This window comes from Nomascus leucogenys, chromosome 17 (genome assembly GCF_006542625.1).
Source record: "Nomascus leucogenys isolate Asia chromosome 17, Asia_NLE_v1, whole genome shotgun sequence".
In the NCBI taxonomy this organism is placed as follows: Eukaryota; Metazoa; Chordata; class Mammalia; order Primates; family Hylobatidae; genus Nomascus; species Nomascus leucogenys.
The window spans coordinates 5,512,288-5,528,051 of NC_044397.1; the positions used below are offsets into that span (position 1 = coordinate 5,512,288).

The following is a 15,764-nucleotide window of genomic DNA, read 5'->3' on the forward strand; positions in this document are numbered from 1 at the left end:
GTTTGTTTTGGTTTTTTTTTTTTGAGACCGAGTCTCGCTCTGTCACCCAGGCTGGAGTGCAGTGGCGAGATCTCGGCTCACTGCAAGCTCCGCCTCCCGGGTTCACACCATTCTCCTGCCTCAGCCTCCCCAGCAGCTGGGACTACAGGCGCCCGCCACCACGCCCGGCTAATTTTTTTGTATTTTTAGTAGAGACGGGGTTTCACCATGTTAGCCTCCTGACCTCGTGATCTGCCCGCCTCAGCCTCCCAAAGTGCTGGGATTACAGGTGTGAGCCACTGCGCCCAGCCAATAACTGATATTTTAAATTATGCTTTTATCTCTTGATGACAGTGCACCTCTCAAGGTCTGTTGTTAGGCAGTACATTATTTAACCTGGTTGTGGTTTCTCCATGTACTTGAACATAAAGGAGTTGTTCATTTTAAATTCATGTATAATTTAAATTCATGTATAACAGATTCTTTTCTCACACATTTGAACCAGCTGCTTTCTGCAGCCAACCCAGATATCTAAACTTTTACTCTTTTATGAAAAATGTACCAGTCACTCACTCAACCAGTGTTTATTATTTATTTATTTTTCGAGACGGAGTTTCACTCTTGTTGCCCAGGCTGGAGTGCGATGGCACGATCTCGGCTCACTGCAACCTCCGCCTCCTAGGTTCAAGCAATTCTCCTGCCTCAGCCTCCCTAGTAGCTGGGATTATAGGCATGTGCCACCACGCCCGGCTAATTTTGTATTTTTAGTAGAGACAGTGTTTCTCCATGTTGGTCAGGCTGGTCTCGAACTCCTGACCTCGTGATCCACCCGCCTCGGCCTCCCAAAGTGCTGGGGTTACAGGCGTTAGCCACTGCACCCGGCCTTCAACCAGTGTTTGTTTAGCACCTAGTATGTGCCAGATACTGTTCTGGCTGCTTGGGATAAAGCAGTGAGAAAAACAAAGAAAACCTCTGCCTTTTAGGAGCCTATGTTTGGCTGTGGGAGAATGATAGTAAACATAATATATGAATAAATCGTTGCATAGTATATCAGAAATGAAAGTGCTGTGCGGGGAAAAAACAGTGGGGGAAGATCCGGGGTGAGGAGGAGTCTTCAGTTTTAAGTGGGGTGCTCGGGGTAGGCATTACTGAGAAAGGGATATCTGAGCAGGGGCTTGAAATGAGTGAGGGAGTGAGCCATGTGGATATCTGGGGAAGAGTGTTCTGGCAGAGGGAATGGGCAGCGCAAAGGCCCTGTGGAATAGTGAGTGGCTTGTGGGAGGGAGGGACAGACTGGGTGGGGCCTTGTAGGCTGTTTTAAGAGCTGGCTTTTAACTAAGTGAGATGGGAGTTGTGGGAGGGTGTGGAGCAGAGGAGGGATGTTTCTGAGCTTAAAGCATCACTCTGATGGCTCGGTAAGAACGGACTAGAGAGATCAGTCAGGAAGCTGTCACTGTAGCCTAGGCGAGAGGCAGTGGTGGGCCCAAGCAGAGTGGTTGCCACAGAGGTGGTGGAAGTGGTCAGTACCTGCATGAATTTTGAAGGTAAGTCCAAGAGGCTGTGCTAACAGATTGGGTGTGGGATGTCAGTGAAAGCAAAGGAGTGTGCCAGGTGTGGTGGTGCATGCCTGTAGTTCCAGTCACTTGGGAAGCTGAGGCAGGAAGATTGAGCCCAGGAATTTGAGTCCAGTTTTGGGCAACATAGTGAGACCCTGTTTAAAAATAAAACAAGCAAGAATGACCACAGAGTTTGTGACTCGAGCCATTAGAAGGATGGAGTTGCCATCATTTGTGATGGGAGGGACTGAGAAGAGCTGTTTACACCACAGGGGAAGGTCCCCAATTCAGACTACGTGCCTGAAGTCTGAACTGTCTACCTGATACCCCAGTGGAAATGCTGAGTGAGCAGCTGGCTGCATGAGCCTGGAAGTCGGGAGAGGTGAGGGCTGGCAATGTACTCCAGGGAGCTGTTGGCGTGGAGATGGCACTGAGAGCTGGGAGACTGGATGCAGTCACCACAGAGGGTGTAGGGCTTGCTAGAGCTCCCAGGCAATTCAGGGAGCTCCTGACAGACCATTCTGCTCCCACCTTTTTTACAAATCTCTGGGTCAGTTTGACACTTTATTTTTTTGTTTTTTTGAGACGGAGTCCCACTCTGTCGTCTAGGCTGGAGTGCAGTGGCGCAATCTCGGCTCACTGCAACCTCCAACTCCTGGGTTCAAGCAACTGTCTTGCCTCAGCCTCCCGAGTAGCTGGGATTATAGGCGCCTACCACCATGCCCGGCTAATTTTTTTGTATTTTTAGTAGAGGCAGGGTTTCACCATGTTGGCCAGGCTGATCTCGAACTCTTCACCTCAGGTGATCCACCTGCCTGGACCTCCCAAAGTTCTAGATTACAGGCGTGAGCCACCGCGCCTGGCCTACTTTTTTTTTTTTTTTTTTTTTTTTTTTTTTACTGGCTCCCCCACCCCTAACCATCTCAATGCTGCCTGTCCCTGAAGGGGACATTTCTATGAGGCCTGCTTGGGAGAAGGAAGCCTGTCATCCTGCTCTCGTGAGCCATGATGGGCCGAATGGAGGGAGCCTCTGGACCCTCCTGGCGTTTTCAGCACCTCTAACAGTGTTACCTCCATGTGTATCTGAGAAAACATTGAAGGCACGGTTGAAGTGAGCTTCCAATAACTTTGAAGATAGGCTGTCTACTGTAGAGAAATGATAGGATGGACGGAGCAGGGAGATACTACTCATTTGTGCCATTAGGAACTTCAGAAAGTTGGATGCCAGATACCCAAGGGAGGTCTGGTTGTGGGCAGACCTTTTTTCCCACACCTGGTCTGGCCTGAACTAGGTTGGTCCTGCAGCACTTGCTTTCAAGAGTCTCTGGAAGGCCCCAGTAGCTCTGGGTCACCTTGTGGTCCCACTGGATTGGGTGCTGGAGAGGGAAAACACACAGGCCCTGATACTGGGCCAATGGAACTGAGTCTTTGAAGAGAACAATCGATAGGACAGAGAGAGGGCACGCAGGGGAACCTAGATGTGATCTGGTTTCTTCCGGCTCATTAAACCTGAGACTGGTGTCCATGCCCTAGGCCAGCTGTCCTGTCAGGGGAACCTGCTATTCATTTCATGCCATCCGGTCATGGCGTCCTCTGTCTGTTTTGACAGCAGCCTCTCCTGCTTGAGGTCAGTGAGGGCCTCTTTAGCCTCAAGTTGCAGAACAGGAATCTCAATGACTTCTCCGTGGAAGAACTTCTTCCCCTTGGCCCATCACCAGGGGGCGCAGCCCGACCAAACGTGGAAAATAAAGGAGGCTGTGAATAAAGAAAGGATAACTGACTGCTCATACTTCCAGAACAGTTTTTTTTGTTTGTTTGTTTGTTTGGTTTTTTTTTTTTTTTGATACAGAGTCTCGCTCTGTCGCCCAGGCTGGAGTGCAGTGGCGCAATCTCGGCTCACTGCAAGCTCCGCCTCCCGGGTTCACGCCATTCTCCTGCCTCAGCCTCTCGGAGTAGCTGGGACTACAGGCGCCCGCCACCACGCCCGGCTAACTTTTTTTTGTATTTTTAGTAGAGACGGGGTTTCACCGTGGTCTTGATCTCCTGACCTCGTGATCCGCCCGCCTCAGCCTCCCAAAGTGCTGGGATTACAAGCGTGAGCCACCGCGCCCGGCCAACCAGAGCAGTTTTAAAAATATCAGCATATTACCTTTTTTTCTGTGTCTGTACACAACTGTGACCTTTTAAGAATTTTGATCATACTGATTACATGTGAACTTATAAGCTTTTCTGAAAAAACACATTTTTCTCAAAAAATGAACAGTAAAGCGGCTGGGTGCGGTGGCTCATGCCTGTAATCCCAGCACTTTGGGAAGCCAAGGCTGGCAGATCATGAGGTCAGGAGATCAAGACCATCCTGGCTAACATGGAAACCCCATCTCTACTAAAAATACAAAAATTAGTGGGACGTGGTGGCAGGCACCTGTACTCCCAGCTACTTGGGAGGCTGAGGCAGGAGAATTGCTTGAACCCAGAGGCAGAGCTTGCAGTGAGCCAAGATCACACCACTGCACTCCAGCCTGGGTAAGAGAGCAAGACTCTGTCTCAAAAAAAAAATTAACAGTAAAAAACCCTGTCTCGGAGTTTGAGACTAGCCTGGCCAACTGGTAAAACCCTGTCTCTACTAAAAATACAAAAATTAGCTGGGCGTCATGGCACATGCCTGTAATCCCAGCTACTTGGGAGGCTGAAGCAGGAGAATTGCTTGAACCTGGGAGACGGAGGCTGCAGTGAGCCAAGATCACGCCACTGCACTCCAGCCTGGGTGACACAGGGAGACTCCATCTCAAACAGGCAAACAAACAAACCCTGCCTCATAGGTTGCAGATAGGCATTACCAATGATGTGCATGTGCTGGTACCTGCAGGCTCTGCTTTCCTTAGTGGAACCCTCAAGGCTCGAGAAGTTTCTGGCCTATGCTGGGATGTGATTGTTGGTACCATGTTGCAAGTACCAGAAATGTGAGGATTTGAGGGGGAAATCTGTTCTGATTTAGGTTCGCTTGGCCAGGAGATGTGCTATGCAAATGATGTGTTCTGATCCTGTATCTCCCAGTCCTGCGGGGTGTCCAGAATCACTTTTCTTCTTCATCTCCCCACCAGGCTGGGCATCCTCCCTGAGGCATCTGAATTTGATTCCTGTCCCTCCCAGGTCTCTGTTCTTTCTAACCCCTGTCCCTGCCTTCTCCAGAGGTTAAAAACTCTGGACTCTGTTGTGTGCTTTCTTGGGTCAAGGCTGCTAGTCTTGCCTTCCCTTCATAGCCAGCCCCTGCCTGGGCCTCGCTTCATCGGAGCAGAGATAGGAACGTTGGAAAGAAGGTGCTTCCCAGGTTCTAATTTCTTAATTAGAGGATGCTAATGGTCATTCCAATTATGGGCATGATCTCTTTCCTTATACTGTTGATGTTGTGCTTTATTTTGGCTTTTGCTCAAAGGAGGATTCTGGAGCCGAGAAGGAGAACACCTCTGTCCTGCAGCAGAACCCCTCCTTGTCGGGAAGCCGGAACGGGGAGGAGAACATCATCGATAACCCTTATCTGCGGCCTGTGAAGAAGCCCAAGATCCGCAGGAAGAAGTGAGTCGGAGGCTGGGGTCCAGAGAGCCTTCACTGTCCCACCGAGGTGGTCTTCTCTGCTCCTTGGAAAAGAGTCTCCTCAGTGGGGCTGAGCCTTGGGGAAAGCCACTCTGGTGAGAGGGAATAGTCTCCCTTTTCCTGTCCTTACTTGGCTCCCGTACATAGCTCTTGTTTCTTAGTGGTTGAGTGTCCTGCAGTCTAGGGACCAACCCTCACAGCGCTGGAGCTGTTTTCCCCTAGAAGGAGAGCAGACAGGGCCCACACCAGGAGGCTCCATGGTTCCTCTTCTTTCTAGGTCCCTCTCCTGAGCTGAGAAGGAAACCTGGCTTGTACAGGGGCGCAGATTCCACCCTCCTGGGGAGTTAAAGCCACTCAAGGGAAGAAGAGGGTGACCTCCTCATGGCCAAGCCAAGGCTGCAGGGTGTGATCGGACATGATTTTCATGGCAAACCGTCTATTAAGATGACCTATTTTCACTGGATGTTTGGGTTGAGGAAGATATGAACAGAATAATGATAATTTTTTTTTTTTGAGATGGAGTCTTACTCTATCACCCAGGCTGGAATGCAGTGGCGCGATCTCAGCTCACTGCAGTCTCTGCCTCCCAGGTCCAAGCGAATCTCCTGCCTCGGCCTCCTGAGTAGCTGGGACTAGAGGCAAGCGCCACCATGCTGGCTAATTTTTGTATTTTTAGTAGACATAGGGTTTCGCCATCTTGGCCAGGCTGGTCTTGAACTCCTGTCCTCAAGTGATCCACCCGCGTTGGCCTCCCAAAGTGTTGAGGTTACAGGTATGAGCCACCACGCCCAGCTAATTTTTGTATTTTTAGTAGAGATAAGGTTTCGCCATGTTGGCCAGGCTGGTCTTGAACTCCTGACCTCAAGTGATCCACCCGCCTCAGCCTCCCAAAGTGCTGGGATTACAGGCGTGAGCCACCGCACCCAGCCAGAGACTTTCTTAATCAATCGGGCTATGCGGTGGGGCATAGCAGCAGCCAGTGACTTCGTTCATTATCACAGGATTTGATTCCTTTGAAACTCAAGAGACCAGGGAAAGTGACAGGAAAGAAAGGGCTCTTTGCTACTGTGCTTATTACAAAGAAGACTGTTTGTCCAGTGTGTATTTCAGGATATCTGGATCCCTTTTATTGACTCACAGTTTGTGGCACCACTTTCTCATCCCAGAGCTTCATTCTTATTTCTCTCCTCATCTGGGCTCCAAGTGCTCCGTTGAGCTGATGGAAAGTGACTTTGTACTCCCTCAACGTGTTGGAAACAGGAGGCCACACAGCACAGCTTTGATTGGGGCGGGCAGGAGTCAGGAGTCTTGAGCAGAGCGTCACTGTGAAGGAGAACGACATGTTGGGGCTGCACCTATCCTCCTGTTGGCATTTGATAAAAGCTCCCTGAAGCGGGGCAGCACCCTCTTCCTGAGAGATTTACCATTTATTGCCCCTCTGAGGAATGTGTGCTTGGGAACTGCCAAGTCTTGCCCCTTCTGGAAGAAGAGGTTTTCTCTGACAAGAGCCAAGAACATCGGCTCTGTTATGCTGGGACTTTATAGAGGAGCCATGGGGTTTAAACAGCAGGAAAGAGGGGCCAGGCGCAGTGGCTCATGCCTGTAATCCCAGCACTTTGGGAGGCGAAGGCAGGCGGATCACTTGAGGTCAAGAGTTGAAAACCAGCTTGGCCAACATAGTGAAACCCCGTCTCTACTAAAAATACAAAAATTAACCGGGTGTGGTGGCTCACGCCTATAATCCCAGCTACTCGGGAGGCTGAGGCAGGAGAATCACTTGAACCTGGGAGGCGGAGGTTGCAGTGAGCCGAGATCATGCCACTGCACTCCAGCCTGGGTGACAGAGCGAGACTCCGTTTCAAAAAAATTAAAAAAAGATAAAGTAAACAATAGGAAAGGATTTGGTGGGGTAAGGATGGGGTGTTGAGGGCTGGGCCTCATCTTGTATTCTGAAAGCTGAGAAACGGCTGGTCAGCTGGAAGGCTGGTGGATGGGCAGGAGTGAACCAAGCTGAGGCGTTCTCCAAGAAGCAGGTCTGAGTCTGTCCAACCACTTTGTATCCTGTAGGGAGAACAACTTCATTCTTAACATACCCTACAAACCAGAAAACAAGTTTTTAAGGAAGATGCTGGGCATGCTGATACCTTTTTTGGCCTCCTAAGGAAGAGCTTTTAAAACTAAATCCAAGGAAGAAAAATGCAACGACACGTGGAAGTGAACACTGGATTAATAAGCTATTTCCCAAGTTAGAATCCTAACGTCCATATTTAACTTCATGTATTCCCTTTTGGCTTCCACAGTTCAACTCCTTTTATTTTGAGACAGGATCTCGCTGTGTCGCCCCAGCTGGAGTATAGTGGCACTACCTCGGCTCACTGCAACCTCCACTCCCTGGGTTCAAGCGATTCTCAGAGTAGCTGGGATTACAGGTGCCTGCCACCATGCCTGGCTAATTTTTTTTTTTTTTTTTTTTGTATTTTTAGTTAGACACGGGATTTTGCTATGTTGCCCAGGCTGGTCTTGAACTCCTGGCCTCAAGTGATCCACCTGCCTTGGCCTTCCAAAGTGTTGGGATTACAGGCGTGAGCCACGGTGCCCAGCCCATCTCTTAGTCTTCCATTCCCTTGGTGGATCTGGAAACTTGAAAAACTTGGGGACTTGACAGCAGGCTCCATGTTCTTCTGGCCTCACTGTACTGTGTAAGGAAAGAGCTGCTTGTCAGGAACTGAAGAGGGGACGCTAGTAAAAATAAATTGGATTCCCTGACTGGACTAAATAGGAGTTTTTCAGGTTTGTTGTAACCTGAAACTCTCCTAGATCGAAGCAGTTAGACTGGCCTATGTGGCCTTCTCAGGGTTTGTGATTCAGTTCTTAGCGATTCTTGGCCTGGTAAGTTTATGAACACAGCCCCACGTTCAAGCTGTGGCCAATCCCAGCTGTTCTCACTGCTCTTGGGAGGTGTCGTCCCAGTCAGTGTTTCTGCAGCTTCCATTTGTTGTTATTGTCCAGTGTAAGCGCCTGTTGAATGCAGATGTGCTGAGTTATAGGTCGGATTTGGAAAAGGGCTGCTATTTCTGCTGTTGAGATTTCAGAGGCTATACTCTTTTTTTTTTCTTTTCTTTTTTTTTTTTTTTTTTTTTTTTTTTTTTTTTTTTGAGACGGCATCTCACTCTTATCGCCCAGGCTGGAGTGCAATGGCGTGATCTCGGCTCACTGCAACCTCCACCTCCTGGGTTCAAGGGATTCTCCTGCCTCAGCCTCCCGAGTAGCTGGGATTACAGGCACCTACCACAACTCTCGGCTAATTTTTTTTGTATTTTTGGTAGAGACGGGGTTTCACCAGGTTGGCCAGGGTGGTCTCCAATACCTGACCTCAGGTGATCCACCCACCTCGGCCTCCCAGTGGGGGTGGGATTACAGGCCTGAGTCACCGCGCCCAGCCTCAGAGGCTGTACTCATAATTTTGTTCTGAGGGGAGACAGGGAAAGGGTTAGACAACTTGAAACATTGACCCTGTATAAAAATGCATAATTCTCAATGTGTATTTATAAATTTCTATTTTTTATAACTTTATGGGACTTCTTAGAGGCAAAAAGTAGTAAACACGCAGATTAAAAATGTTTATGAAAATCTCAATAAAAATTCATAATAAAAACTTTGTAAATAAATAGAACTGTAAGCTTTGAACTTAATTTGTGTTCAAAAGTTAACAGCAATGTGGACAAATAAGTCAGGCTTAGCCCTTGTGTTGGCCTAAGCACACCTGGGAACTTGGTAAAACTTTTATTTTGGAAATTTTCAAATACAAAATTAGCAAAATATATGAACCCCTGTATATGCCTCACCAAGCTTCCACACTTATCAATAGCTTGTTGATTCTGTTTCATCTGTTTCTCCCACTTTTTGTCCTTTATTTTCTTTCCTCCTGGAGTAGTGTGTGTGTGTGTGTGTGTGTGTGTGTGTGTGACGGAGTTTCACTCTTGTTGCCCAGGCTGGAGTGCAATGGTGCAATCTTGGCTCACTGCAACCTCTGCCTCCTGGGTTCAAATGATTCTCCTGCCTCAGCTTCCTGAGTAGCTGGCATTATAGGTACCTACCACCATGCCTGGCTAATTTTTTTTTTTTTGGAGATGGAGTCTCGCTCTGTTGCCCAGGCTGGATTGCAGTGGATTGTCAAGATTGCGGTGGTGCAATCTCGGCTCACTGCAAGCTCCGCCTCCCGGGTTCACGCCATTCTCCTGCCTCAGCCTCCCAAGTAGCTGGGACTACAGGTGCCTGCCACCACGCCTGGCTAATTTTTTGTATTTTTCAGTAGAGACGGAGTTTCACCGCGTTAGCCAGGATGGTCTCGATCTCCTGACCTCATGATCCGCCCGCCTCGGCCTCCCAAAGTGCTGGGATTACAGGCATGTGCCACCACACCTGGCCTAATTTTTTGTATTTTTAGTAGAGATGGGGTTTCACCATGTTGGCCAGACTGGTCTCCAACTCCTGACCTCAGGTGATCACCTGCCTCAGCCTCCTAAAGTGCTGAGGTTACATGCGTGAGCCACCGCTCCTGGCTCTTATGGAGTATTTTTAAATGCAAACCCCAGACCTGTGTCATTTAATCTAAAAGTCTCTATACATATCTCTGATCTTTCTTTAAATTTTAATTTTGGAATAATTATAGATTCACAAGGTGTTGCAAAAAATGTTGAGAGAGATCCTATGTACCCATCACCCACTTTCTCCCAGTGGTAGCATCTTGTATGACTGTAGTGCAGTATCAAAACCCTTGCATTCAGTTTCAGTGTACAATGTGGATTGTATATTAGTACAATCCGTAGAGCTTATTTAGTTTTCACCATGTGCACGTGTGTGTGTTATGTGTGTGTTGTTCTGTGCAGTTTCATCGTGTAGATTTGTGTAACCACCACCACACAAATGGTGGAGACACAACCACTGCGTCAGTACAGTTCTCCCTCGTGCTGTCTGTTTGCAGTCACATCCACCTCTCTGCTCTTCCACTTCTCTCCTGGCAGCCACTACTCTGTTCTCTATCTCTAATGTTATTGAAAGAATGTTATAAATTGAATCATAAAGTATGTGACTTTTTTCTTTTTCTTTTTGAGACACAGTCTTGCTCCATCGCCTAGGCTGGATGGAGTGCAGTGGAGTGATCCTGGCTCACTGCAACTCCTCTACCTCCTGGGTTCAAGAGATTCTCCTGCCTCAGCCTCCCAAGTAGCTGGGATTACAGGCATGAGCCACCACATCCAGCTAACTTTTGTATTTTTAGTAGAGATGGGGCTTCACCATGTTGGCCAGACTGGTCTCCAACTCCTGACCTCAGGTGATCTGCCCACCTCAGCCTCCCAAAGTGCTAGGATTACAGGCATGACCCACTGCACCTGGCCAAGTATGAGACTTTTTGACGTTGGCTTTTTCAGTTCTGCATAATTCTCTTGAGGTCCATCTAGGTGGTTTTGTGTATCAGTAGTTCCTTTCTTTTTATTGCTGAGTAGCATGGATGCACCATAGTTTAACACAGTTTTCTTAACCGTTCACACATTGAGAGACATCTGGGCTGTTTCCAATTTGGGGCTACTCTGAATAAAGCTGCTATAACACTGTGTACAGGATTTTTGTGTAAACAAAAGTTTTAGTTTCTCTGCAATAAATACCTAAGAATGCAATTGCTGGGTCCTACGGTAACTGCGTATTTAATTTCGTAAGAAACTGACAAAACCATTTCCCAAAGCCGGTGTACTATATATATGTGTATGTGTGTGTGTGTGTGTGTGTGTGTGTGTGTATATATATATTTTGTTTTGTTTTGTTTTGTTTTTTTTAGACAGCCTTACTCTGTTGCCAGGCTGGAGTGCAGTGGTGTAATCTTGGCTCACTGCAACCTCCACCTCCCGGTTCAAGTGATTCTCCTGCCTCAACCTCCCGAGTAGCTGGGACTACAGGTGCATGCCACCACGCCTGGCTAATTTTTGTATTTTTAGTAGAGGCGGGGTTTCACCATGTTGTCCAGGGTGGTCTTGAACTCCTGACCTTGAATGATCCACCCACCTCGGCCTCCCAAAGTGATGGGATTACAGGCAGGAGCCACTGTGCCCAGCCGGCTGTACCATTTTTTAAATTCTCCCTAGTGATGTTGAGTGATCCAGTGTCTCTACATCCTCTCAAGTATTCAGTGTTATTTTTTATTTTAGCCATTCTGATGGGTGTGTTGTAATATCTTATATTGATTTGCATTTTCTTAATGTCTAACCTTCCCCTCTGCATCACAGCCCCAGTTCTGGCTTTGGAGTGAGGATTCTCGTCAAGCCCCTTTCCTCTGTTTCTGACCAGGAGGCAGTTAAGTGGTGATTGGCGGGATTATTCTGAGAGACCAGTAGCAACACTGGCTGGCTTTCAGGGAAACAAGTGTGAAAGATGTACCTGAGTGGGGCCGGGCACAGTGGCTCATGCCTGTAATCCCAGCACTTCTCACGCCTGTAATCCCAGCACTTTGGGAGGCCGAGGCGGGTAGATCATCAAGTCAGGAGTTCAAGACCAGCCTGGCCAACGTGGTGAAACCCCGTCTCTACTAAAATTACAAAAATTAGCTGGGCGTGGTGGTGGGTGCCTGTAATCCCAGCTACTCGGGAGGCTGAGGCAGAGAATTGCTTGAACCCAGTAGGCAGAGGTTGCAGTGAGCCAAGATCGCACCACCGCACTCCAGCCTGGGCGACAGAGCAAGACTCCGTCTCCAGAAAAAAAAAAAAAAAAGATGATCCTGAGCTTTGTTTTTCTGGCATCTTGAAGTCACTCTACTTCTATTCATGTGGCTCAGTAAAATAAGGCTTGGTGACATTTGTATGCATTGTCCACCACTTAACCACCTGTGGATCTGGGGCAAATCACTAAACTTCCAAGTCAGTTCTACAGAACGGGATCATTAGGATACCTTGTTGAGGGGATTTCATGGAATGTCTTTACCATTAAAATAAAGTATGGCCATGCTTTATACATGAGTGTTATTCCATTACCAGACCTTTCTTTTCTTTCCGTTGCTTTTAAAATTATAAAAGCATCTGGGCGCAGTGGCTCACGCCTGTAATCCCAGCACTTTGGGAGGCCGAGGCGGGCGGATCACCTGAGGTTGAGAGTTCAAGACCAGCCTGACCAACATGAAGAAACCCCATCTCTACTGAAAATACAAAATTAGCAGGGTGTGGTGGTGCATGCCTGTAATCCCAGCTACTTGGGAGGCTGAGGCAGGAGAATCGCTTGAACCCGGGTGGTGGAGGTTGCGGTGAGCCGAGATTGCGCCATTGCACTCCAGCCTGGGCAACAAGAGTGAAACTCCGTCTCAAAAAATAAATAAAATTATAAAAGCTGGCCGGGTGCGGTGGCTCACGCCTGTAATCCCAGCACTTTGGGAGGCCGAGGCGGGTGGATCATGAGGTCAGGACATCGAGACCATCCTGGCTAACACTGTGAAACCCGGTCTCTACTAAAAAAAAAATACAAAAAATTAGCTGGGCATGGTGGCGGGCGCCTGTAGTCCCAGCTACTCGGGAGGCTGAGGCAGGAGAATGGCGTGAACCCGGGAGGTGAAGATTGCAGTGAGCCGAGATTGGCCACTGCACTCCAGCCTGGGCGACAGAGCAAGACTCTGTCTCAAAAATAAATAAAATAAAATAAAAAATTATAAAAGCTTGCTTCCCTCATGACAATATGAAAAAATACATATAAAAGCTAATACTAATGGAGAGCTGAACTCTTGTCAGTCACTGTTCTAAGTGTTTTACACATATGGACTCATTTGATCCTCACAATTACCCTGAAAGCAAATGTTTTGACCGTTCCTGTTTGCAGTCGAGGACATGGAGGCCTGGAGAGGTCAGTAACAAGTCAGCCCACCTGGCTGCTGAGTAGCTCAGCTGCAGTCTGCACCCAGGCATTCTGCTCCAGAGCTGATTGACGCTGTTGCCTCACAACAGTTCGTGTTTTGAGGCTTAGTGGCACCGAGCACTGCCGTGTGCACCACCCACCTGTGCATTCAACTGGCCTGTAGGTGTGAGGAGAAAGGAAGCTAGAAGTGGGACCAGTTAAGAGAGGTGATGTGGCTGGGCACGGTGGCTCACCCCTGTAATCCTAGCACTTTGGGAGGCCAAGGAGGGCGGATCATGAGGTCAGGAGTTGGAGACCAGCCTGGCCAACATGGTAAAACCCCGTCTCTACTAAAAATACAAAAATTAGCCAGGCATGGTGGTGCACGCCTGTAGTCCCAGCTACTTGGGAGACTGAGGCAGGAGAATCACTTGAACCTGGGAGGTGGAGGTTGCAGTGAGCCGAGGTTGCGCCACTGCACTCCAGCCTGGGCGACAGAGCGAGACTCCATCTCAAAAAAAAAAAAGTGTGGGGGAGGTGATGTGAGGCAGGCTGAGGGCACTGATCACAGCTCATGTTCATTCCTTGATTAAGTAGATAGGGAGAAAAAAGCTTTCATTAAGGATTTTTTGTTTTTTTTAGAGACAGGGTCCTGCTCTCAGGCTGGAGTATAGAGGCACTATCATAGCTCACTGTAACCTAGAACTCCTGGGCTCAAGCGATCCTCCCACCTCAGCCTTCCAGGTAGCTGGGATTACAGGTACACAGCACCACGCCCAGCTAATTTTAAGTTTTTTGTAGGGATGGGGTCTCCCTGTGTAGTAGGGCTGGTCTTTAACTCCTGGCCTCAAGGGATCATACCGCCTCAGCCTGCTGAAGTGCTGGGATCGCAGTTGTGAGCCACTTTGCCCAGCCTTACGAAGGGTTTTGATCTGTTTATGAATGATGGCTTTGTAACAGTGTTAAGGAGACTAAGGATTTCCTGGCAGGTGAAGAGTGAGGATCTTGTCAAGGGAGATGCCGGTGACCTCTCTGACTACCCCTGGGGCCCCTAGCAGAGATGAGCTGAGCAACTTTTGGTCTGATCTAAGGTGGCATTCCTGCTGGATTAAATCTTGTGTTCCCATATGAGTTAGGCTGCAGTAACAAAAAGTCCCCAAAATCAAGTGGCTTAAGTCAGAGGCATATGGCTTCTGTGAAAGCTGGGTGAGTGGTCCAGGCCGGCTGGGTGACTTGGTGGTGTCAAGGTCCCTTCTGTCTCTTGGCTCCTCTGTCACTTTGGGTGCTGCTTGCATGACGCAGTATGGTGGCCACCCCATCTGCTGGGCCCAGATTCCAGCCTTGGGGAAGAAGGGAGGTGTATAAGGGCAAGCTTTCACCTTCGTCCTAAGCAGGACCTGGAAGCTACACCCTCCTAATAATACGACCCCACCTGGCTGCGAGGGAAGCAAGGAAATGCGGTCTTTACCTAGGTGGCTCTGTCTAGGTAAAATTTGGGAGCTTTGTCACCATGGGAAGAAGGAAAAAGTGGATTTGTGGGGCAGTTGGCAGTCTCTGTCATAAATGAGGTTTGAGTGTGTATGCCCAGGAATGTCTTGCTGGGACAGGCAGCAAGCCCTCTGCTAACAATGCACCCCCTGACTTGCACCATTAGCTCTCCCAGCCCATCCCAGAGGCCAGCAGGTAGGTGCTCCTCCAGAATGGGGGCCCCTCAGTGGGGTCCAGCCCGCTTCTTTTGCTTCTGGCGTGTGACTGTGCTGGCTGCCCCTTCCTTCTTCCACATTGTTCCTTTGACTTCCATGACACGGCTCCACTTTCCTTGTTATTCTTGGTCTTTTCTTTCCTGGCTCTTCCCTCCAGTCCTCTCAGCCGTGGATGGTCACAAACACTCCACCTTTGTGTATGCATGGAGATGGCTTGTCTGCTTCTCCACCTCCAGCCATCATCTCTCCAGGACGCCTCGGCATCCAGTTGTCTGGTGATACTTTGATTTCAACATAGCCAGAGTCGATCTCCCTTTTCCCAAAAACCACTTCCACTCCAAAGCTTTCCCACTTCAGACAGAGGTTAGAAACAGTGAGGATAATGGCAGCCAACCCTCGCGTGCTTAACTTGGCCTGGGACCTCAGGCTGGACGGCACGATCTCATTTTCCCCAGTCCCCCGCTCGGTCCCCTGGACCAAGACACTGAAATCAGTGACAAGATGGTCACTGAATTGTGCCCCCTCTTTCTTCCTGGCCAGTCTGATACTGCCTCCCCACGTGGCTGAGCAGGTACCCTGCTCTTCCCCAGCCTCCATCCCTGCCAGGGCCGTCTTCCCACAAGCCCTGGCCTTGTCTTCTCTCCCCTGCAGTAGAACTTGCAGTTCCTCCCTCCTGCTTTTCACTCCAAGTCCAAATGGCCCGACCAGGCTTCTGAGGTCCTCTGCTAATTCATTGTTTCTTTTGGATAATTCATTGTTCTTTTCATTTATTAAATATCAGTCTATCAATCTGGGCATGCCAGGTGCTGTGCCAGCTCTGAAGATACCATGATGAACAAGACGGACATGGGTCCTACCTGCAGGGAATTCATTCCAGTGGGAAGACATACAAAGAAAACTCAAACCCAAAATTATGATAGACAGTGGAGGGGTGCTAAGAAGGACATAAGCGAGGGTCTTCACACCCTGAGAGGAGGCCATTCTCATCACTGCCGTATCCCCTGCCTTTGTTAGAGCTCTTCCTCCCCATCACCTCCTAAAATCTTGCCTGACTTTCCAGCCTCTG

General features: G+C 48.8%; 1 protein-coding gene across 3 annotated transcripts in view; it reads left to right on the forward strand.

Annotated features, from left to right (window-relative positions):
* TAF8 (TATA-box binding protein associated factor 8) overlaps nucleotides 1-15,764 on the forward strand; it is a 42,253-nt gene that overhangs the window by 22,210 nt on the left and 4,279 nt on the right. Inside the window, exons 8-9 of one of the 3 annotated variants that reach the window (XM_012496377.2) lie at nucleotides 4,969-5,108; nucleotides 5,404-5,672. In XM_012496377.2, coding sequence (XP_012351831.1) covers nucleotides 4,969-5,108; nucleotides 5,404-5,416 — 153 coding nt within the window. In that variant the 3' untranslated portion in view covers nucleotides 5,417-5,672. Of the gene's footprint in view, nucleotides 1-4,968; nucleotides 5,159-5,403; nucleotides 5,673-15,764 lie in introns of those variants that run through there. The other 2 variants (XM_030796548.1, XM_003266270.2) reach the window with 2 other exon arrangements.